The sequence below is a fragment of the Epinephelus fuscoguttatus genome, linkage group LG10 (genome assembly GCF_011397635.1).
Source record: "Epinephelus fuscoguttatus linkage group LG10, E.fuscoguttatus.final_Chr_v1".
Classification (NCBI taxonomy): Eukaryota; Metazoa; Chordata; class Actinopteri; order Perciformes; family Serranidae; genus Epinephelus; species Epinephelus fuscoguttatus.
Window position 1 is genome coordinate 45,421,049 of NC_064761.1, and position 22,786 is coordinate 45,443,834.

General features: G+C 45.9%; 2 protein-coding genes and 1 long non-coding RNA gene across 5 annotated transcripts; 1 reads left to right on the forward strand and 2 right to left on the reverse strand.

The window, feature by feature from the left end:
* Window positions 1–336: 336 nt before the first annotated feature.
* On the reverse strand, window positions 337–8,018 carry rtca (RNA 3'-terminal phosphate cyclase). Its single transcript, XM_049589002.1, has 11 exons — window positions 7,831–8,018; window positions 7,584–7,684; window positions 6,640–6,783; window positions 6,292–6,415; window positions 6,135–6,193; window positions 3,295–3,436; window positions 1,381–1,502; window positions 1,145–1,203; window positions 879–973; window positions 686–790; window positions 337–589 (listed from the first exon to the last, which is right to left on the reverse strand). Exons 1-11 carry the CDS (start codon window positions 7,879–7,881, stop codon window positions 491–493), a joined length of 1,101 nt encoding a protein of 366 aa, XP_049444959.1. The 5' UTR covers window positions 7,882–8,018; the 3' UTR covers window positions 337–490.
* Window positions 8,019–8,505: 487 nt separating this feature from the next.
* On the reverse strand, window positions 8,506–10,755 carry LOC125896436 (uncharacterized). Its single transcript, XR_007450258.1, has 3 exons — window positions 10,616–10,755; window positions 9,769–10,492; window positions 8,506–9,105 (listed from the first exon to the last, which is right to left on the reverse strand). It is a non-coding gene; the product is annotated as an uncharacterized LOC125896436 (long non-coding RNA).
* On the forward strand, window positions 10,692–22,737 carry dbt (dihydrolipoamide branched chain transacylase E2). Of its 3 annotated transcripts, XM_049588997.1 has the most exons (11): window positions 10,692–10,793; window positions 11,383–11,515; window positions 15,131–15,206; window positions 15,434–15,615; window positions 15,691–15,818; window positions 16,708–16,954; window positions 17,223–17,389; window positions 17,470–17,547; window positions 18,744–18,935; window positions 19,027–19,098; window positions 20,337–22,735. In XM_049588997.1, the coding sequence occupies exons 1-11, from the start codon at window positions 10,749–10,751 to the stop codon at window positions 20,502–20,504; spliced, it is 1,488 nt and encodes a 495-aa protein (XP_049444954.1). In that variant the 5' UTR covers window positions 10,692–10,748; the 3' UTR covers window positions 20,505–22,735. The 3 variants fall into 3 exon arrangements, with proteins under 3 accessions (XP_049444954.1, XP_049444956.1, XP_049444957.1); XM_049588999.1 differs by lacking the exons at window positions 10,692–10,793; window positions 11,383–11,515 and adding an exon at window positions 14,659–14,711 and having other exon boundaries at window positions 15,048–15,206; window positions 20,337–22,737; XM_049589000.1 differs by lacking the exons at window positions 10,692–10,793; window positions 11,383–11,515 and adding an exon at window positions 14,743–14,795 and having other exon boundaries at window positions 15,048–15,206; window positions 20,337–22,737.
* The last annotated feature ends 49 nt before the right edge of the window (window positions 22,738–22,786 follow it).

Below are 22,786 nucleotides of genomic sequence, written 5' to 3' on the forward strand. Positions count from 1 at the left end.
CATCTGAGTGTTCAGAGGGGCGGAGCCTGTAATAATGGCTCCAGTGTTTCCTTCAGAGACTTTGGGGCGAAGGAAACGCTTAGAACATGAAAGACCTCAGCTCAGAGCAGAAAGCGCTCCACGTCATCTCCGCTTTTCTCACATTGTCCAATGGGACGATGTGAGAGGCGGGGCTTCTGTGGTGGTCACGACAACAAGTTTACAGTTGGAAAATGACGGAGGAGAAACTGGTGGTGGCGGCTGATTGATACCCAGAGCTATACAATTTTACGAGCTCTACCCAGGTGCATTATGGGAGCTGTAGGATGTTTCATGAGGAGTTAAAGACACAAAGACTTAAAAACACAAAGTTTTATTGACTTATCGATTTATTACAGTTTGAATGAAACACCCTGAGACAGAAGCTGAGAGGGTCGGCCATGACGGAGCAGCTGGACAGAGACAGAGTGTGTGTGTGTTCAGTGTGTGTTCAGTGTGTGTGTGTATGTGTCTACAGGTGTGTGTTGGCTGCTCCTGATCCTTCACATTCGATGATGTAGGTGACGTTGCTGCTCAGTTCGTCCTCGCACTTTGTTATTGTGAACTTTGCCTGGAAACACAAAAATAAAGTATAAATACATCATACGTGTGTGTGTGTGTGTGTGTGTGTGTGTGTGTGTGTGTGTGTGTGTGGTCTGTGTCTGACCTGAGTGAGCTGCTCTGCGATGTGAATGGCCGTCTGTGTGTGCAGTGTCACGGCGCCGGTTCGAATCCGAGACGTTCCCTTCGCCAATGCCATGAAGATGATGAGCTGAGGAGGAAGAGGAGGTCACAGGTCAAAGTGCACTGTATGTCCATGGGTCACAGTGATGTCAGAGTGATGTCACAGCGTGTCTCACCTGGTCCTGCAGGAACTCGTCCACACAGCCGTTGTGTCTGATGTTTCTCAGCAACATCTCAGCAGCTTCTATACCAACTTTATCTGCATACACACCTGAGAGAGAGAGAGAGACACACACACACACACACACACACACACACACACACACACACTGAGTGTGAAGGCTCTGATTGGCCACACCTGGCTGAGACAGGTACATCACAGAGCTGTGACTGGTCACATGACGTGTCGTCTGTGTTCCAGCTGAAGATGTGACGTTCTCACCTTTCTTCCCCAGAGCTGAACCTGCGAACACACAACCTGTCGACGACTCAGCGATGATTCTGAAACACAGAGAGGACAAGAGCCAATCAGAGAGACACCTGCTGCTTCTTCCTGTTTCCTGTGACATGAGCAGAGATGTTTCTTTGTGCTGTTTTCAAGCAGGAGGCTGTTTTTTATCCCAACTTCCTCTCGGACAGTGAATGTAGCAGTGATGTCAACAGGTGGGCGGGGCTTACATGATGCCGTTGCCATTCCCGCAGGCCTTGTCTTTCTCCTGCACGGCCGGGATGTTGATGTACAGCTCTTTGATTTCCTTCCTGATGGTTCGAACAGCAGCCGCCGACATGTCTTTAGCCAGCTGAGGACAGATTATACCATCAATACGTCACATTGATCAATACATCACACTGATCAATACTAGAGCTGGGTTGAAAAAAATAGATTTAATCAATTTGAATTGATTTTCCTTTAAATGGCACAATATCGATTCATTAATTAAAAAAATCAATCTTTTACTATAACTATTTATTTTCCTCCGTGGACGTGTTGTACAGCTGGTAGCAGACTGCAGCAGCCTGCAGTACTGTCAACCCAGATAATCTCGCGAGATCAGCATTTAGCACCTGAGGTCATGGAGAGAGATCTCACGAGACGGCCGGACACTGAATGAAGACAGAGCAGCAAACAATGGTGGGAGCGCGTCCACTGAAGGCATGGGTCTGCGGTGCGAGTATTTTCACTCGTATTTCCCCCTAAAAATATAACGCTAATAATGTACGCATGTTTATTAAATCTACATCAGTTTCACAGAAAAGATTAAGAAATACCACTAAGCATCAGCACACTGCTAAGTGTAGCCTCAGTTTGTGCCTCATACAGATCTGCTGGTAAAGTTAACTTAGCGTTAGCAAGCGTGATAAAAGACGGCAGAGAGGCGACGTTGTGCAAATAAACCAAAGATTTATTAATTCTCTGTAGCAGTAAACACATGGGCCGATAACAAATGTGTTAGCTAACTATGCTAAAGCTTTACAAGCTATTCAGGGCTGCCGACGACAACGTTAACATGACGAACAGCAAGGCTAACGTTACGGCTAACAAGCTAACGTACTGACGCTCCTCAGACACTCACACACACACACACACACACACCGGACAGCCTCTCAGTCCTTAGCCGCTAACGTTAGCTCATGTACAACACAGGTACCACACAGAAACTTTTACAAAGGGTCATAATGTGCTTCTAGTGACTGTCAAATCACCAGCGAACGTTGTTTACATTGCGGACACGGAGAGCAGCTGCCTGCTGTCATGGGACAAAGATCCTCTGAGAAGAAAGACGGTTCACTCTGCTCTGCTGCCAGGAACAAACTGGGGGGCAAAGATCCTCTCTGAGGAAGAGGGCTCACTTTGCTGCAGGGTTCACCTACGTATGTTGTTTCTCTTCTGATACAGTCAGTGTGTGCATCACAACCACTGTAGTGTGTTGCACAAAAGCTTTATAAGACGGTTACAGGCAGCAAACTTGTGGATGTCCTGTGTTTACATTTTTTGTAGCCACTTCATTTAAACTGTCTGCCTTGTGGTTAGATTTAATTCAAAATATTTATTTTGTATGTGTTGGTCAGGTAATGTTAAATAAAAGTACATGATGACTAATGTGCTGCTTTGGGGTCAATTCTTAATGTAAACAGTATTTTAATAGTAATGCACCAGGTCAGAGGGTTCCTTGTTAAATATACTTCGTTAGTTCTCAGAAAATATCTTAATATCCAAGCAAATTTTGTATCATAATTGAAATATACTTGACTGAATCGATATTGAACTGAATTGAATCGAATCGAATCGAATCGTGAATCGGATCGAACCGAGTCCTTGAAAATCGAATCGAATCGATCTGGAAAATCTGAATCGATATCCAGCCCTGATCAATACGTCACTGATCAATACGTCACACTGATCAATACGTCACTGATCAATACGTCACTGATCAGTACGTCACTGATCAATAAGTCACACTGATCAATACGTCACACTGATCAGTTTGATATCAAACTTCTGAACGTTTCTCATCATAATTTAAGGATCTAAAATCTACAGAAATAACCATGGTTATGACATCACTTCCTGTGTGTCAGTGGTAACTTTACCTTGAATGGCAGCACCCCGGCGACGAAGGCTCGGCCGTAGATCTTGGTGATGTTTCCTCTCTCTGTCATGACGACAGGCTGCAGCTCTTTGACCGGGCTCACCGTCACCATCACCTCACCTCCACCCTTAGGGTAGAAGCCCCTGAAACACACATAGTTACACACACACACATAGTTACACACACACATTGTTACACACACACATTATTACACACATAGTTGCACACACACACACATAGTTACACACACACACAGTTACACACACACATTATTACACACACACATTGTTACACACACACATTGTTACACACACACATTGTTACACACACACATTATTACACACACACACAATGACGACTTGTGGCAGGAGCTGGTGATTCCTTGTGGGAGGGGCTGTTGATGACTTGTGGAAGGGGCTGTTGATGACTTGTGGAAGGGGCTGTTGATGACTTGTGGGAGGGGCTGTTGATGACTTGTGGGAGGGGCTGTTGTGAGGCGGCTGGCTGATGACTTGTGGAAGGAGCTGTTGATGACTTGTGGGAGGAGCTGTTGATGACTTGTGGAAGGAGCTGTTGATGACTTGTGGAAGGAGCTGTTGATGACTTGTGGGAGGGGCTGTTGATGACTTGTGGGAGGAGCTGTTGATGACTTGTGGAAGGAGCTGTTGATGACTTGTGGGAGGAGCTGTTGATGACTTGTGGAAGGAGCTGTTGATGACTTGTGGGAGGAGCTGTTGATGACTTGTGGAAGGAGCTGTTGATGACTTGTGGGAGGAGCTGTTGATGACTTGTGGGAGGAGCTGTTGATGACTTGTGGGAGGGGCTGTTGATGACTTGTGGGAGGAGCTGTTGATGACTTGTGGGAGGAGCTGTTGATGACTTGTGGGAGGAGCTGTTGATGACTTGTGGGAGGAGCTGTTGATGACTTGTGGGAGGGGCTGTTGATGACTTGTGGGAGGAGCTGTTGATGACTTGTGGGAGGAGCTGTTGATGACTTGTGGAAGGAGCTGTTGATGACTTGTGGGAGGAGCTGTTGATGACTTGTGGAAGGGGCTGTTGATGACTTGTGGGAGGAGCTGTTGATGACTTGTGGAAGGAGCTGTTGATGACTTGTGGAAGGGGCTGTTGATGACTTGTGGGAGGAGCTGTTGATGACGGAGCTGTTGATGACTTGTGGGAGGAGCTGTTGATGACTTGTGGGAGGAGCTGTTGATGACTTGTGGAAGGAGCTGTTGATGACTTGTGGGAGGAGCTGTTGATGACTTGTGGGAGGAGCTTTTGATGACACGTGCGGGCCACTGGCGGTGGATAAACAGGAAACAGCTGATAGCAGGAATTAGCGAGCAGCTAGTAGCAAGAGGGAAACACAAACCTGACAGACACTGTAAAGATGAGCAACTGGGGAGACAAGGAATTGCGCGCCCTCCTTGTCCTCGCAAACGAAGAGGCCATTAACTGTCAGATGACGGGGACGGTGAAGAACGGGCCAACTTACGAGAGAATCACCGAAGGACTGACCAGCCGCGGCTTCCCTCCCACGTCACTGTTTACGTCACACGCTGAGCTACACGTTTTGTTACTTGCTCACGCCCCCCATTGCCCCGAAAAAGGCACATTCTGTATAAACAAAAGTAGGTAGGTGGCATTTTGCTGCACTCCCCGATTTTGTTTTTATACTGCCAATGCTGAAAAAACACTGATTGGGCTTTCCTGCACATTTGTACAATTCCTGTTTAAAAACGGTTGTAGAGACACAGACAGTTACACCAGTGTTGGGTAAGGGTTACTTTAAAAGTAATCAAAGTACGCTACTGCGTTACTTTTTAAAAAAGTAACCAGTTACTTTACTTCGTTACTCCCTGAGAAAAGTAACTCAAGCACTTTTAAAGTACTTTTGAGTATTTTACATTTCCTATTGGGCAATGGACCACAGGGCGCTAAGCCTACATTTTTTGTCTCCAAATTAAAGTTATGGACCACTTGCCCTTCACTGAGATCCAGTTCTCCCATCACAGCCGTCACTTTGACCAGTAGAAACACACAATGATCTGCTGCCGTAGACAACTGTATGACAACAACACCCCAGTGTTTTTAATATTTCCTCTAGGGATGTTACCACACAGAGTAAAAGGGGGAAATGATGGTGTGAAACAGCAGAGGCACTTTGTCAACCCGCTGAGTTAACGTTACTGTCATTAGCATCAAGCTAGCAAACAATGGCACATCCTCACAGTCGGACATAAAGTAATAACATTAACAAATAGCGGCGGGGCTTTTACTCACCACAGCTGCAGAGGCTCCCAGCTTCATTTGAAACAAACTACATTATAGACGCTCCGTTATTTATTAATCCCTCTGTGTGTTTATATATTTACTTTTTATCCGCTCCGTTGTCTTTGTAAAGTTAACATATCGCACCGTCATTTCAAACTCAACACTTGTTTCAAATTAAAAGCCCCTTATAACCTCAGCTGAGAGAATCCCTCCATTTTCTAAATAGGCTTTTATTCTGAAACATTTGTCAGAACTTCCTGTGGAAGATACAGTAGCTTGACAGTTTACATATGGCACTTCAAATGTAGCTCCTGCCATCTGCTGACGCTTTTAGGTGACTACAACAACATGTCGGCTGGCACATGAACACACACAGCGACTCAAATAATAGTAAAGTAACAAAAATAGGACAAGAATAACCCGATGACATCACACACGCCGTGAAAGACGACCGGGGATAATTGGTGAGTACCAGCGTGTAGCGTGTACCAGGCATAATGCGTTATTTTGTAACACGTTATACCCAACTATGAGTTACACACACACACACACACACAGGAAACTGACCTCATTCTGATGTCACAGTCAAAATGGACTCCAAACTTCTCTACGATTGGTTTAAACACCTGAAGAAGAAAATAAACAGTTGAACACAGATTCATCCTGAACATGTTACTGTGTGTGTGTGTGTGTGTGTGTGTGTGTGTGTGTGTGTGCATCAGACCTTGACAGTGTAGTCGATCTGAGGAGCCATCTCTGCGTTGGTTCCTCCCTTCAGACAGAGCTGTGAGGAAGCGTCAGCGTACAGAGCGCAAGGTAGAGCTACCTGCAGCAGCAGACACACACTCCTGACACACACACACACACACACACACACACACACACACACACACAATACATATTGATTACTGCCTTTAAAAGAACAACTGATTTACAGTTTACAATGTTAAAGTGAGATGGTAAAATAGAACGTTAGATTGTGTCATCTGTTCAGCTTTGATTTAAAATCCAGTCAAACATCAGGGACCTCTGTCACTGACAGACAGACAGACAGACTCACAGACAGACTCACCCTGCTGTCTGTGTGTCGGCCGTGTGGCTTCCAGACCGGATCTTTCCTGGAGTCAGACTGATATCAGTGGATCCGATAGTGGCTCCCTGCAGGCCGCCAGAACACAGATCTGAGACCAACTGCAGGCCGCTCAGGTGCTGCGGCCTGAACACACACACACACACACACACACACACACACACACACACACACTTATAATAACGGAACACATCTGATTGTGTACGAGACATTGTGACCAAACCTGTGACTCTGTGCTCATGACACCTTACAGTAGTTTGTGGAAACAGTCTTCACAAGAAAACCTCAGAGCTCCATTCAGAAATTACACCTATCTGACGAGTTCTGAACTTTATACCAATCTCTCATTCGACACACACAAAACTAAAACTGTTTTAGGATGCTGAGAGCCTTGTAGTTAATTCGGCTCACGTACGAACCTCCCAGAAAATCAACAGTCTGCATCAGATGAACTGATCCGCAGCTGCTGGGTGACGCCACAGTGCGGCACACAGGCACAGTGCCACACTTTGCTGTTAACTCTTATAAATTAACAAGCCTCCGCAGGAACAGGATGGAGGCCGAATTTTAAAGCGGCACCAGCTGATGTCTGAATATGTTCATTTATGTTTCAGAGGTCATGTGTGTTTGCAGATGAGACAGAAACTTTTATTTTGGAAATTTATGAACTGAGTCTTGTCGCCGTCTTCTTCTCTCCATTTAAGCTGCACTAATAATTTGGCCACAGATTCCCAACAGCTGCCTCTAACGGAAGCCGGAGAGTTTTATCCAACACGAGAGCGAGAACAGGATCCAGTCTGTGAGCAACTGAACCCAGATCACAGATGTTTGCTTCTATTGTCAGGAGGAGCTAACGGCGTTAGCCGACGACTCAACTTCAATGAATAGGCTAACGTTAGCCTGCTAGCCGGGAGCAGCTAACTCACCTGAGCCCCGGTGTGCTTCTGCCGGCTCGGATTTTGGTGATTTTGATGGATGTCCCGGTGATGCAGCTGAGCGCCGCGGACACTCTCAGGATCTGTCCGCCCTGCGGAGAACCGACACCGGGGAAACACATCAGTAACCGGTCGGTTCAGCACCGGCTGCTAACCGCCGCACTCACCGCTGTTAGCCCTGTGTTAGCATGTTAGCAGCGCGGAACATTATTCCGGTAAATACAGTGTGAACACTCACTCCCTCCATCAAGCTGCCGTCGATCTCCGCCGCCGCCGAGTCCATCTTCATCAACCGGAATACTTTGACTCCTCAACACCGACTCTGGGTCACAATCAGACTGCAGCCTCCGGTAACAGCACCGGTACTTCTCTTCTTCTGTTTGGGAGTCTTCTTCTTCTTCTTCTTCTTCTTCTTCTTCTTCTTCTGGAACTTCTCCGCCTCACTGAAAAACTACAATCACTTCCGCTGACTTTCAAAATAAAATGAGTTATTGTTTTGTTGGTTTGCAGGATGAGCAAAAGTTGTTTTGTTTTTTTCCCACAAAATGTATTAAATATATTCAGTACACTGAGAATGAACATTCCAGATTTTCGTGATCAAAGTTGTAGAAAATATATTTAATAACATAAAAATACAAAAATACAATAAATTCAACTGCACAACAAATAAAGAATGAAAATACATGAAAAACAGAAACTGTGAAATAAAACTGAAACAAAAGAACTGGAATAAAACTGAGATGTCAACAGTTATATATCTTTAAAAATGTAAAAGGGGGTGGTCTCTAAAGCCAGATCTATATATGTACACACACACACACACACACACACACATAGGCTATATATATGTGTGTGTGTGTGTGTGTGTGTGTATACACACATCATCTCTCTCTCTCTCTCTCTCTCTCTCTCTCTGTCTCATTGTGTCATACAGATTACTGTTAATTTATCATGTTGATCTGTTCTGTACGACATCTATTGCACGTCTGTCCGTCCTGGAAGAGGGATCCCTCCTCAGTTGCTCTTCCTGAGGTTTCTACCGTTTTTTCCCCGTTAAAGGGTTTTTTGGGGAGTTTTTCCTGATCAGCTGTGAGGGTCTTAAGGACAGAGGGATGTCGTATGCTGTAAAGCCCTGTGAGGCAAATTGTGATTTGTGATATTGGGCTCTATAAATAAAATTGATTGATTGATTGATTGATTGATTGATCGATCAATTGATTGATTGACTGATCATGTGTCTGCATGTGTCATTGTTTTTTCTCACAGAGTCAAACCTGCAGCGTCACATAAACAGAGTATGAATATAAAGTCCTGTAAAGTACAGGCAGCATAAAAACTACACTTCATTACAGGATTTTTATTATTTTGCATTTAGTTGTTTTAAACATACCAGCATGTGGTCTTTTTTGTTTTTCTTTAAACGACATATGGCCTTTATTTTGAAGAGCATTTCCGGTGTTTCTGCAGGGTATCAGAGAGCTTTGTGCAGCCGGTGGATCCGGTGTGTCGCCTCCTGCAGGCAGCGTGAAGAACAACATGAGGGAGGATGCTGCACAGTCACCGTGGAGTCAGCTCCTTTTAATAACTCCTAGTGACGTCATTTTATGCTTCAAGAATATTTATTGACTTTTCTTGTTTTAACAAACGACAGCATCAAACAGCTGAGATCAACCCTCTGCACCTCCATCAGGAATAAAGATGAGTGGACATGAAGCGTTGACACAGCAGCAGCAGCAGCAGCACAGTGTGAAGGAGCAGCTTCAGTCAGTCACACTACATGTTGGAGCCGCAGCGTCTCAACAGTTTCATCATTGTGAGGGCTGATGAAACTGTTGAGACGCTGCAGAGTCAAACACTCCATGATGTTCTCACTCATTCACAACAAAAAGATTTTTTTTCTGTCATTTTTTTAAAATGTTACATTTAAGTTCAATGTACAAAAACAGATCAAATAAAACTGTGACGAAACAAAAGTTCATATTTCTTCATTTTCAGCTTCAAGAGTTAAAATTAGTTCAATATTTTGATGTCTTTTATTTATTTTCAGGTTTTGTACGAGGCATAAAACGGTCACATCAGAAGAAGAAGGAAAACCTGATGAGTGTCAGATAATAACGTTTTTGTTTTTTGCAGGAAAAGTTTTTATTGTACCATGAAAAACTTTTTATGTTATTACCTGATACTGATGATCGTTTTCTCCGGTTCTTTTGAAACTGAGCTGAGTTTACATCCGTTTGAAAAGAAGCTCAAAGTCCTGAATTAGAAGCTGCTGATGTTTCTTCACTTTAATAAAGTCATGACATCTTTGGTTGCAGCTGCTTGAATCTGTTAGACAAAGACAGTAAGATAAGATAAGATAAGATAAGATCAGCAGCACAACAAAGAAATAATAACAGAAATAAATACAGATAAAACAGAGAAGTGATAATAATGATAATAATGATAAAAGAAATATACAGTATGAGAAGCAGAAACACTAGAAAGTATTCATTAAGGTAAGATGTACTTTATCGATCCCCAGAGGGCAAATTCAAGTATCGAAGCAGAACAAGACAAAAAGACATTAAATAGAATACGATAGAAGAGAGAAAAAAAACAATTGATAAATCAAAGATAAATAAAATAAAATTGCTACATCAAGATGAATAAAATGACTAAACACGACAGACAAAGTGTGGAATAAACTAAAGTGTCAACTGGCAGATTAAGTGTCATGTTGATCAGATGCAAACTGGACGCAGCTTAAGCCAAACTGCTGTTGTCCAGTCTGATGGCGGTGGGCACAAAGGAGCGTGTGAGTGGTTCAGTCCTGCTCCTGGTGGCTGAAGGAGCTGCCCATCAGACACAGCTCGTCATGCAGAGGAGACAAGGATTGCCCAGGACCGCACAGATTTTGTCCTCTGTTCACAATTAAAGACAGTTTGAGAGAGAAGGACAAATAAATATATATATAAATAAATAAATAAATAAAATATGAATAATAAACTGAATAAATGTATTTCTCATGTAGTTCCCTTTCTGACCGTTGGATGGCAGCATCACGTCACTGCACCGTCCCGTCTGCTGCACGTAACGAAGAGCAAGACGCTGAGCGGTGATTGGCTGCTGAGAGGGGAGTGCGGGCGTGACGTCAGCGGCCGGCAGCAAAGAGGAAAGATGGCGGCGGTGACCAGAGGCTCCTTCACTGTGTTCAGACTGCTGGTGAGAAACCCCGAGTTTATTTACATTCTCTAAAACTGTTTTTGTTTGTTTGTTTGTTTGTTTGTTACTGATGCGAACGGACTGGCCGGATGACGTCACCCCTCCGTCACCTGGTCACACTGTTAGCTTAGCGTGTTAGCTGCTGTAACTTGTACTGCCATGCTAATTTTGATGCTAGTGCTAAAAGATTGAAATAAAAACAGAGGCAGGAGCTGCGCGGTGCTAACAGGCTAGCATCATGCTAACATGCCAACAGGTTCATTCAGTTAGCTTCCTGCAGGTCAGAGAGCTAACAGGCTAACAGCTATCAGCAGCTGATAACAAGCAGAGTTCAGTCAGTGCAGGAGGAAGTATTCGGATACTCTACTGCAGGGAAAGTACTGATATCACCACTCTGTGAAAGTGTTACTACTTTTACTACAGTAGTGGTTGTAATGCAGTACTTTTACTCGCAGTGAACTGTGAAAGTACTCGACTACAAATGAAAGTCCTGCTTCCTAAACTTCACTCAAGTAAAAGTATTCAAAGGAACGTCCTTCACTTTCTCACAAACATCAACAGGATATTAAATGTGTTGTCTTCCTGTCAGCTGAGTCAGCAGTACCGCCGCCGATGTTTCCGGCTGCAGAGCTTCAGATGTGACAGACGTGTGCAGCCGCTGACCTTCAGATGGGACCCAGCACTCCAGATGTTGAGCAGCAGGACGCTGCACACCGCCAGCGGTGAGTCCAGACCCAAACCGTCCGCCTCCTGTTGTTGTTGTTGTTGTTGATTTATTGATGGATTGATTGATTGATTGATTGATTATCTGAGAGTAAACTTAATGATCAGTGAATGATTCAGAGTTCAGATCTGGTTGATCCAGTTTCAGGAATCCAGGAAGTGACCAGGTGTCTGATGATGTCACATAATCAACTCTTTATTCACTTGTTCCTGCTGTCACAGCTCCTGAAAGTTACCATGGCAACCTGCCAGAACATTGTCTTTGTGTTGGCAGCGGAGCACTTCCTGATTAAGTCGTAGTTTGACAGAATCCAAATCAACAGGTTTCATCTCACAGAAAGGTCTCAGACCAGGTGCCGTATTCACAAAGCCTCCTCAAGAGAGAGCTAAGAGTTACTGATGAAATGAGAAGAAAACTCTTAGAATTGTGACATTTTCTTAGAGTTTCCCTTAAAGTTAAGGCTTAACCTCCTGAGAACCGAACCCAAGCTCCCAGTCTATTTGGGATCAGTAGGACCCGATAAGTATAAAAAACTAAACATTGTCCTCAAATGAGACGATAATAAAGTCCTAATGTCTTCCAATGAGTACATCCTAATTAACAGTGTCTTAGCTTGTTACTGTTGCTAAAATTGGTCAAATTTGTTGTTGTATCAAATTATAAACATTATTAATCATAAATAAACAAGTTTCAACCCTAAAATGTGATCAGATTAGTGTATTGTGGTCTTACTACCACTTGATTGCACAGAAAGGTGTCGATGAACAAGGACAACAGGTTTAAGTTAAGTAGAATGAAGTATAAGGTCAAGTAAACCCAAAATGTGATGTCCTCATATGAGGACACAGGGTCTCGGGAGGATATAGTTAAACACAGTGGAAAGTGGAAACACAAAGAGGTCAGAGAAATATTCTCCAAACACTGGACGACAGAGGAAATGAGACGCTGCAGATCAGATGATGTCATCAGGGATACACACACATTTCCCAGCTGACTCTGTAACGTCAGAAACAAACTGATGACATCATCACTGAGGTATGTGAGGTCAGAGCAGCAGTGATGAGTTGAGTCTGTCTCAACCTTCATCAGCAGTGATCACACTAACACTGACACTGTCACAGTCTCATCTCAAATCACATCACACCTAACAACAGGGTCGACCACACCTCCTCACTGAGGTCACAGTTTCTGTCCCTTCATCACTCACACAACTTTCCTGAATCACTGCTGACCTCTGACCTCTGAGGAAATGAGACTGCTGCAGATCAGATGATGTTGTAGATACACGACATTTCCCAGCTGACTGCTGTAACGTCAGAAACAAACTGATGACATCATCACTGGGAGGGTATGTTGATGACTTGTCAGGAGCAGCAGTGATGGAGGAGCTGTTGATGACTTGTGGAGGAGCATCAGACTTGTGGAGGAGCTGTTGAAGACTTGTGGGACAGGGCTGCAGTTCATCTATGACTGGGCTGTTCACACTTACAGGCTCACAGAGGGGCTGTTGATGACTTGTGGAGGAGCTGTTGACATGACTTGTGGGAGGAGCTGTTGAAGACTTGTGGAGGAGCTCACAGACTTGTGGGCTTCATCACTCACACATGACTTGTGGGAGGAGCTGTTGAAGACTTGTGGGAGGGGCTGTTGATGACTTGTGGGAGCAGATGTTGACGTGTGGGAGGAGCTGCCATGACTTGTGGGAGGAATGTTGCTTTGACCTAAGCTGGGAGGAGCTTTGATGACTTGTGGGAGGAGCTGTTGAAGACTTGTGGGAGGAGCTGTTGAAGACTTGTGGGAGGGGCTGTTGATGACTTGTGGGAGGAGCTGTTGATGACTTGTGGGAGGAGCTGTTGAAGACTTGTGGGAGGAGCTTTTGAAGACTTGTGGGAGGAGCTGTTGATGATTTGTGGGAGGGGCTGTTGATGACTTGTGGGAGGAGCTGTTGATGATTTGTGGGAGGAGCTGTTGAAGACTTGTGGGAGGAGCTGTTGATGATTTGTGGGAGGGGCTGTTGATGACTTGTGGGAGGAGCTGTTGAAGACTTTAGAGAGGAGCTGTTGATGACTTGTGGGAGGAGCTATTGATGACTTGTGGGAGGAGCTGTTGATGACTTGTGGGAGGAGCTGTTGATGACTTGTGGGAGGAGCTGTTGATGACTTGTGGGAGGGGCTGTTGATGACTTGTGGGAGGAGCTGTTGATGACTTTAGAGAGGAGCTGTTGATGACTTGTGGGAGGAGCTGTTGATGACTTGTGGGAGGAGCTGTTGATGACTTTAGAGAGGAGCTGTTGATGACTTGTGGGAGGAGCTGTTGATGACTTGTGGGAGGAGCTGTTGATGACTTTAGAGAGGAGCTGTTGATGACTTGTGGGAGGAGCTGTTGATGACTTGTGGGAGGAGCTGTTGATGACTTGTGGGAGGAGCTGTTGATGACTTGTGGGAGGGGCTGTTGATGACTTGTGGGAGGGGCTGTTGATGACTTGTGGGAGGAGCTGTTGACTTGTGGGAGGAGCTGTTGACTTGTGGCACATTCTGTATAAACAAAAGTAGGTAGGCGGCATTTTGCTGCACTCCCCGATTTTGTTTTTATACTGCCAATGCTGAAAAAACACTGATTGGGCTTTCCTGCACATTTGCACAATTCCTCACAAGGGCTGTAGAGACAGGAACTCTCTTAGAGTGTTCTCAGGATGTTTGTGAATACGGCCCCATGTCTCAGATCAGGTCTCAGATCAGGTCTCAGATCAGGTCTAAGATCAGGTCTAAGATCAGGTCTGAGATCAGGTCTAAGATCAGGTCTCAGATCAGGTCTGAGATCAGGTCTGAGATCAGGTCTAAGATCTGGTCTGAGATCAGGTCTGAGATCAGGTCTGAGATCTGGTCTCAGATCAGGTCTGAGATCAGGTCTGAGATCAGGTCTGAGATCAGGTCTCAGATCTGGTCTGAGATCAGGTCTGAGATCTGGTCTCAGATCTGGTCTGAGATCTGGTCTGAGATCAGGTCTAAGATCAGGTCTGAGATCAGGTCTAAGATCTGGTCTGAGATCAGGTCTCAGATCAGGTCTCAGATCAGGTCTGAGATCAGGTCTAAGATCAGGTCTCAGATCAGGTCTCAGATCAGGTCTGAGATCAGGTCTCAGATCAGGTCTCAGATCAGGTCTCAGATCAGGTCTCAGATCAGGTCTGAGATCAGGTCTGAGATCAGGTCTCAGATCAGGTCTCAGATCAGGTCTCAGATCAGGTCTAAGATCAGGTCTCAGATCAGGTCTGAGATCAGGTCTGAGATCAGGTCTGAGATCAGGTCTGAGATCAGGTCTGAGATCAGGTCTCAGATCAGGTCTCAGATCAGGTCTGAGATCAGGTCTCAGATCAGGTCTCAGATCAGGTCTGAGATCAGGTCTGAGATCAGGTCTGAGATCAGGTCTGAGATCAGGTCTAAGATCAGGTCTCAGATCAGGTCTCAGATCAGGTCTGAGATCAGGTCTAAGATCAGGTCTCAGATCAGGTCTCAGATCAGGTCTCAGATCAGGTCTGAGATCAGGTGCAGTCCTTCAGTCCCACTCAGCATGAACACAGGAAGTGATGATGTCACTGATGTGTTGTCTCCCGCAGTGAGTCGAGGACCAATCGTCCAGTTCAAACTGTCCGACATCGGAGAGGGAATCATGGAGGTGACGGTGAAGGAGTGGTATGTACTGAGAGACACGTTAGTACAGACACCATAAAAACTACAAAGACCATAAAAACTACAAAGACCATAAAAACTACAGAGGCCACAGTGACTTCCTACAGAGACACTACACAGAAGACAGAAATCTGAGACCAATAAAAGTACAGTGAAGGGCAGAGACACAGACTGAAAGTGTCCTCAGTCTGTCCCCAGTCTGTCCTCTAATGACTGAACTTGTCCCTCAGGTACGTGAAGGAGGGCGATAAGGTGTCTCAGTTCGACAGTATCTGTGAGGTTCAGAGCGACAAGGCGTCCGTCACCATCACCAGCCGCTACGACGGAGTCATCAAAAAACTCTACTACGACGTGGACGCCACGGCCTTGGTGGGAAAACCACTGGTGGACATCGAGACAGAGTCCAGCTCAGGTGAGACACCGACACCTGGTGGTCCTCAGTGTCTCCTGTTGTTCTGGTTCAAACTAAAACCCTGTTGTTGATCAGAGGTGATCCAGGAGGAGGACGTGGTGGAGACGCCCGCCATGGCTCGAGAAGAACACACCCACCAGGAGATCAAAGGTCACAAGACTCAGGCCACGCCCGCTGTCAGGCGCCTCGCCATGGAGAACAACGTGAGTCTCAGTGTCCTCAGTCTGTGTCCAGTGTCCTCAGTCTGTGTCCAGTGTCCTCAGTCTGTGTCCAGTGTCCTCAGTCTGTGTCCAGTGTCCTCAGTCTGTGTCCAGTGTCCCCACTCTTGATCGATTCCTTTGTGAATTTTAGACGACAAAATATGAAGTTGGTCCGCTGCTATCATCTGAAGTGGAACAAATTAAAGAATATTTCTACAGCATTTGTTTCATCTACGTCAAATAACGTTACACAATCTGTTAGTGTTGTCATGGTAACAAAATTGGGACCCATCTTGTGCTGCGGAGCACTGTGGCCACCGTATTTGACAGGAATACGTATTCCTGTCCGTGTGTGTGTGTCTGTGACCCCCGTGGTTGAAATCTGAACTCACACAGCTGCTGAATGATTTATTTTGCTCGCACAAAACTATTTTTAGTCGCAAATGTGAGTAACGTTAAAATGCTCGCACAGTAGAGCCCTGTAGTGGGAAACATATGCATGTAATCACGGTGCTGCATAAGTTGCACGTCATGCTGTTGTGATGAGTGAATGTCACGAGTCTTTCTTGGTGAAGTGAAGCCAAGCTTTCGACCGCGTCTCTCTCTCCACCATTACGCCTTCTTTGTTGTTGAACGCACTGCTGCCTGACGAGCGTGACGTGCGTCATCGACGTAAAGCTTCGGCGTAATGAAAAGAATCGATAAGGGAATCGTTAAACATAAAGGCTAATGCTGCAGCTCAGTCTTCATATTTCTCATGTTTAACACCACGGCACAATGAACTGGTGACAGGAAGCTCCAGGTTTTCAGAATAAAATCACCAATTAATTTGCTGTAGTTCATTATAACTGTTCTTTCAACTTCTACTTCCTGTTGTGTCCTGGTGTCTCAGATAAAGCTCAGTGAGGTGGTGGGGACGGGGAAGGACGGACGGATCCTGAAGGAGGACATCCTGAACTTCCTGGCGAAGCAGACAGGCGCCATCATCCCTCCGACCCTGTTCCAGGAGGTCCAGACCCCGCCTCCAGTCCCGCCCCCTGCTGCTGCCAAGCCTGTCGGCGCCGCGGCGCTCGTCAAACCTACACCCGCCACACCCAGACCTGTCTTCACCGGGAAGGATGTCACTGAGCCCCTGAAAGGTCAGAGGTCATGTCACTGCTTGCAGGTGCTCTCTGATTGGTTCTTCCTGTCGCCATATTGAACAGACTTCCTTTATTTTCACAATAAAAGTCCTGTTTGACGCTGAGCAGCAGCAGCAGCAGCAGAAGAAGAAAAACCGTTTGAACATGAACCGACAGGAGCAGAGAGTTCAGGGTTCAGGTCTGAAGTGGACTCACGGTCCAGGTCTCTGAACACTCTGACCCACAGGAAGCTGCAGTGACATCATGTCCTGTTTGTGTCGTGCAGGTTTCCACAAAGCGATGGTGAAGACGATGACAGCAGCGCTTAAGATTCCTCACTTCGGTTACTGTGATGAGGTGGACCTGACCCGCCTGGTGTCTCTGAGAGCCGAGCTCAAGTCCGTCGTCGAGAGTCGAGGCGTCAAACTCAGCTTCATGCCATTCTTCATCAAGGTACGCCGCCGCTCCGCCTCCGTGCTCATTACTCACATGTTCATAGAGTCCATGTTCACGCTGCGCTCTCATTGGTCCAGGCTGCCTCCCTGGGCCTCCTTCACTTCCCCATCCTCAACGCCTCGGTGGACGAAGGCTGCCAGAACATCACGTACAAGGTCGGCATTTTGTTTTCTATCACTGCTGTTTGACCTCTGACCAGTTTCACACTCATTTTTCACTCCTTTAATCCATCATCGCCTTCGATATCACTGTGTCATGTTAAAGTTTGGACACCCTGAGACAGCCGAGCAGTGAGACAGCTGTCCCAGGGTCTCTTGTTGACAGTGATGGTGAGGACAGAGCAGGTGACTCCTGACAGCTTGTGCCAACACTCAGCAGCCATGGGCTCCTCTACACAGCTGCAGCACTCTGAACACTCAGAGACCTGATGAAGACCTGATGAAGGCTAGAGGAAGATAGCAAAGTGTTTTCAGGTCACTTGGTCACTAAGAAATGAACGTTCACAAGAACTGTGGAGGTCAAACTGAGGTCTGAGCTCAGTTCAGCTTTTACTGGCTCAGCTGTTCACAGAGACAGAGATGTTGTGCAGACTTTAACAGGTGACTCTGTGTTCAAGCAGGTGGAAAATAAATGTGACTTCTGATGTGATAATGTCCAGAAATGTTCCACCTGAGCTGCGTGCTCAAGTCTGTCTCGAAAACTCTGACACTGTGGCCACTATAGAAGGTTCCTCTGGGGATGATGATGTCATAAATATCTCTGTAACGCTGCACGCAAGAGAGACTTAGTTCTGCGTTTAGCCCAGAAGCTAACGTTAGCCGTCCTGCCGCTCCAGCAGGCGCTTCAGCCTGGAGCTGCTGCAGAGTAACTCAGTAAAATAAATCCAACACTGAACGTTGTCTGTGATTATTGATCTATTTTCTGATTTAGAAAACAAAAGCTGAATAATGTTGAACTTTGGGTCAAACGCTGCGTTCATCACTGTCACCAGCCGTCCAATCACAGTGGAGAAAGGGTGTGAGAAATATCACACATCAGTTTTCAGCAGTGAAATAAAGATTTCAGTGACCTGATTAAAAATAACACCAGTGAGAGTTTAGTCTGTTGAAGACAGAACGACCAATCCATTGACCAGCTGATGAGAATTTTACGGCGCAGCTGTGTCACAATCTGAGTCATTACTAAGTTGAGAGCATGATTAAAATAGTTGGTTTTTATTTCCTGTTTCAGTTTCAGCTTTTTCTTCTGTAAAATGTTGACGTGATGAAACATGTTGGTCTGTTTCCACCTGAAGATGCCGCAGCTGTCCTCGTGTCTTTGTTGTTGACAGACATGTCTCTGTGTCCCGCAGGCGTCTCATAACATCGGCCTGGCGATGGACACCAGTCAGGGTCTGCTGGTTCCCAACGTGAAGAACGTCCAGCTGCTCAGCGTGTTTGACATCGCTCAGGAGGTGAACCGTCTGCAGACACTCGGAGCTGCAGGTCAGCTGGGAACCAACGATCTCAGTGGAGGAACCTTCACCCTGTCCAACATCGGATCAGTGAGTACAACAACAACAACAACAACAACAACCTGAACCTGCCGCACGTCTGAGCAACACCAACCTGTGTCCTGTTGTTGCTTTAAACCAGATCGGAGGGACGTACGCCAAACCGGTCATTCTTCCTCCTGAAGTTGCCATCGGAGCTCTGGGAACAATCCAGGTGGGTTCAGACTCTTCAGGGTCAACACTTGTTAGTCACAACACGCACGCCTCATCAGATACACGTGTTAATATGTTAATGTGCCGCTGTGATGTCATCAGATACACGTAAAACAAGGACACTGCACATAGTGTGTGTGTGTGTGTGTGTGTGTGTGTGTGTGTGGGTGCTAGCTGGCAGCTGTAGCTCCGCCTCTGTTTCCTTCCATGCTTGGTCCTTGTTTACGTGATCATGGTCAGAGCTGCGGACGCATCACAAGACTTCACAAGAGGATTTTGAAAAACCTCGGTGCGTTTCCACTGAAATTACCCGGGTAAAAAACTTTCCCTGGAAAAAGTGCCTAGCAGGGGGGTAGGACTTTTCAGATTACCCAGAATTCTTGAGGGGCGGGGCTGTTTGCCAAGGAACGTTGATCGGTGGACTCGCACTTGCAGCGTGCCACACTTCCTGGTACGAGCAGCTGCTGCAAACTTTATTACATTTCTACAAGCTTCACTTCATTTGTGTTTTGTTTAAGGATGGGTACTGACACCTGGTACTGAATTAGCCCCGGGGCTAAATTATAAAGACCGTAGTATTGATAAGCGCTGATGGTAATGGTTCTTTTGTGCTGGTGCTGATCACACACACACACACACACACACACCAACACGACATGGTAACCGGTGAACAGCGGAGCAGCCGCGGTGGAAAAAAGTGAAAAGTGAAGATAACTCGTAAATGACTCGAGTTGACGGCAGCTGCACTCATTACTCTGTACAGCCCTTCCAGTAAAATGATTGTGATTGTTGTGGGCAAAAATCCTTGATTATGAGACACGTTGTCTTAAAAACGCTGAATCATGTGTCATCATTTGAACAAATGTTCAGGAACTTTGAGGTGGAAACAAACCACAGATTCTTTTAGCCAGGTAAACACATTCCAGGAAATAAAAGTTCCTGGAAATGTTGGTGTAAAGGGGCTGATGTTTTCCTCACATTACTTCTGGTGCTTTAGTTTTGCCTCCATGGCGAGCTGCTGTCTCAGCAACAGAGTCACACAGTGTGCACGGGGTTAAACAGATGAACTCACGCCTCCTCGTGTTGACTGAAACTGAAACTGAAGACGTTTCCTGTTTAGTTTTTCTTTTTGTAAAAACATAAAATGGTTTCAGTTTGTCTTTTTTCTTTTTCATGTCAGGAACTAAAATATATTTTCACCATAACGACCCTGGACGCTGGTGTCTGTTTCTCCGTCAGGTTCTTCCTCGGTTTGACGCTGGTGGTCAGGTGGTCCGAGCTCACATCATGAACGTCAGCTGGTCGGCGGATCACCGCATCATCGATGGAGCCACCATGTGTCGGTTCTCCAACCTGTGGAAGGAGTACCTGGAGAACCCAGCCAGCATGGTGCTGGACCTGAAATAGACAGAGGAATATTTCCCATCAGCCCCGAGGAGGACGAAGACCTTCATCACTGCTCCATCTCCTCTTCCTCTTCTGATGCCTTCGCTCCCTCTCTCTGTTGGAGGCCTTCATGTTCACTCGCTGTTGTTTCCTTGTTGCCTTTGAGCCAGGCGCCAGGAGGAGGGGGAGGGGTCAATCACGCTGTTTCTGTGACGACCAACAACACACACACACACACACACACACACACACACACACAGAGGAGGTCAGAGTTAAAACAAACACTGACATGATCTTCAGTGTTTCAGAGAACAGACTACAAACTGATGATGATGAACTTCACTCTTCATCACTTCACCAGAATGACCTGCTGTGAATCAGTGAATCAGTGAACTGGTGAATGGAGCTTGTTGTTGTTTGAAACCTGCTCTTCATCCTTCAGTCACAGTTTGTCTTCCTGTGAATCAGCTGCTCTGAGATCAGTTTGTAGTCACTGGACTGAAACATTAAAGGGACAGTTCACACGTTCACACGTTCACATGTCGTGCTGTGTGAGGCACTGATCCACAGTCAGTGTGTTTCCTACAGCAGACGTCAGTCAGCAGTTTGGAGTCTGACATGGAGGATGAAGGACGTCCTGCTGTGGGCGGAGTCAGAAACTAAATGTGTTTTAGACTCCTTAAAAATCATCCTCAGTTTAAGTGTACGTTATACTGACAATATTTTCACTGCTTCATCTTAATGTCACACTGACGATAGACGGGGCAATGAAGCTGTTTTCTCTCTCGTCACAGTCAGACTGTCCGGCAGCAGCAGACCAGCAGCTCCTGAGTTCACTCATGTTAAATCACTGGTTTTCTTAATGGAGTCTGGCTGCGACGAGAGACAGATAGAAGACTCAGACTGTTTCCATGACGACAGAGAAAATGGATTTATATAAATCCCTGTAAACATGTCAGTGTGACTGAAATGGTCCTGCAGTGAATGTGTCACAGTGGGACTAACACACCCAGATCATGTGACTCCTGCATGTATACAGTCAATCAGACCCAAACTGGCCGAGGCGCTCTGAGCATGCTCCACAGTTTCCGCCCCGGGCTTTGACCCGGAAGTCCAATAGCATTAAATGTGTAAGAGAAGAAGAAGCCGGTAACAACATGGAGAAATCTACATCCAGAGCCGTGACTGTTTGGACGCACCAAATGTACAGAGCTGTAACATGTGGACGTGTGAACTGTCCCTTCAAACGTCAGTTTGTCAGTCGTGTCTTTGTGTTCATGTTCTGTGATGAAATGTTCTCTGTAGAACCAGGTTCCTGTTTATCAGACGTGTCAGAGTCCAGCAGAGACACTGGGACTAAAACCATCCATGATGTCTCTTTAACTCACTGTCACATGACTTTTATTCAGCCAATCAGTCAGAGACGTGAGCTCAGTCAGCTGATGACTTCCTGTCTGACGTTTGGTTAAAGTAAAGTTCTGCGTGTCGTCATTTCGATCTCTGATGATCTGCTGCGGTCTGATCTGATCTCAGACCTGTTTCTGCACCTGGTCCAGTATGCTAATGAGGGGGGCGGGGTCAAGACACCTCATGAGTCAGGTGAAGGGTCATGTGTCACATATTTGGAACAGTTGGTGTGAATGAATGAAATCATGATTCAGTTTCTGACGTCTCGTCAATAATCAATAACACAGAAGAATCAGCGTCAACAAACGTGTTCTGTGGTTCAGACCCGTCTCCCTCCTCACGGTTACTGTCTGTCCTTCATCTGTCCTCTGTCTGTCCTCCGTCTGTCCTCTGCTGTTTCATAATAAACACTAACCCTGACAGACAATTATCAACCTGTAAATAACCACAGTGAGTCCTGACTGCAGACCTGGTCCTGGTCCTGGTCCTGGTCCCTGCTGACTGCAGACCTGGTCCTCGTCTGTCCTGAAGACTGTTACAGAACCTCCTGATGATGATAATGATAGTAGCCTGATCCAGGATCAGCTCCTGGACCTCGGTCTCCTCTCTCCTGGACTTCCTGTCTGTCCTGGTGGCTGCTGGGTAAAAAGCACATGGTGTTGGTTGTATGTTACTTTTCCTGCTTTGTGTTTTTGGTTTTAGCGACAGACTTGATGTAAAGGTGTAAAAAACAAACAAACCTGGGTTTTTGTATTTTTGGGATCTCGTGGATCTGAAACGATTCAAGTTTAATGAACTGTTTGAACCTGGTGAAAAAAAAGTTTCAATAAAGTTGAAGTGCACAAAACGAGTGTGTTCGTGAGCCGCAGACACTGAAACATCCTGCTGTTGGAGCC

What these genes read in the sequence shown, in the direction of transcription:
- dbt (XM_049588997.1), top strand. Translation starts at nt 10,749, where the DNA reads ATGGCGGCGGTGACCAGAGGCTCCTTCACTGTGTTCAGACTGCTG. An exon ending in TCACTGTGTTCAGACTGCTG is followed by an intron (nt 10,794 to 11,382) that starts GTGAGAAACCCC and finishes TCTTCCTGTCAG; the next exon opens with CTGAGTCAGCAGTACCGCCG. An exon ending in CCCTGTCCAACATCGGATCA is followed by an intron (nt 18,936 to 19,026) that starts GTGAGTACAACA and finishes GCTTTAAACCAG; the next exon opens with ATCGGAGGGACGTACGCCAA.
- rtca (XM_049589002.1), bottom strand. Translation starts at nt 7,881, where the DNA reads ATGAAGATGGACTCGGCGGCGGCGGAGATCGACGGCAGCTTGATGGAG. An exon ending in AGATCGACTACACTGTCAAG is followed by an intron (nt 6,194 to 6,291) that starts GTCTGATGCACA and finishes TTTCTTCTTCAG; the next exon opens with GTGTTTAAACCAATCGTAGA. An exon ending in GACTGTGACATCAGAATGAG is followed by an intron (nt 3,437 to 6,134) that starts GTCAGTTTCCTG and finishes TGTGTGTTTCAG; the next exon opens with GGGCTTCTACCCTAAGGGTG.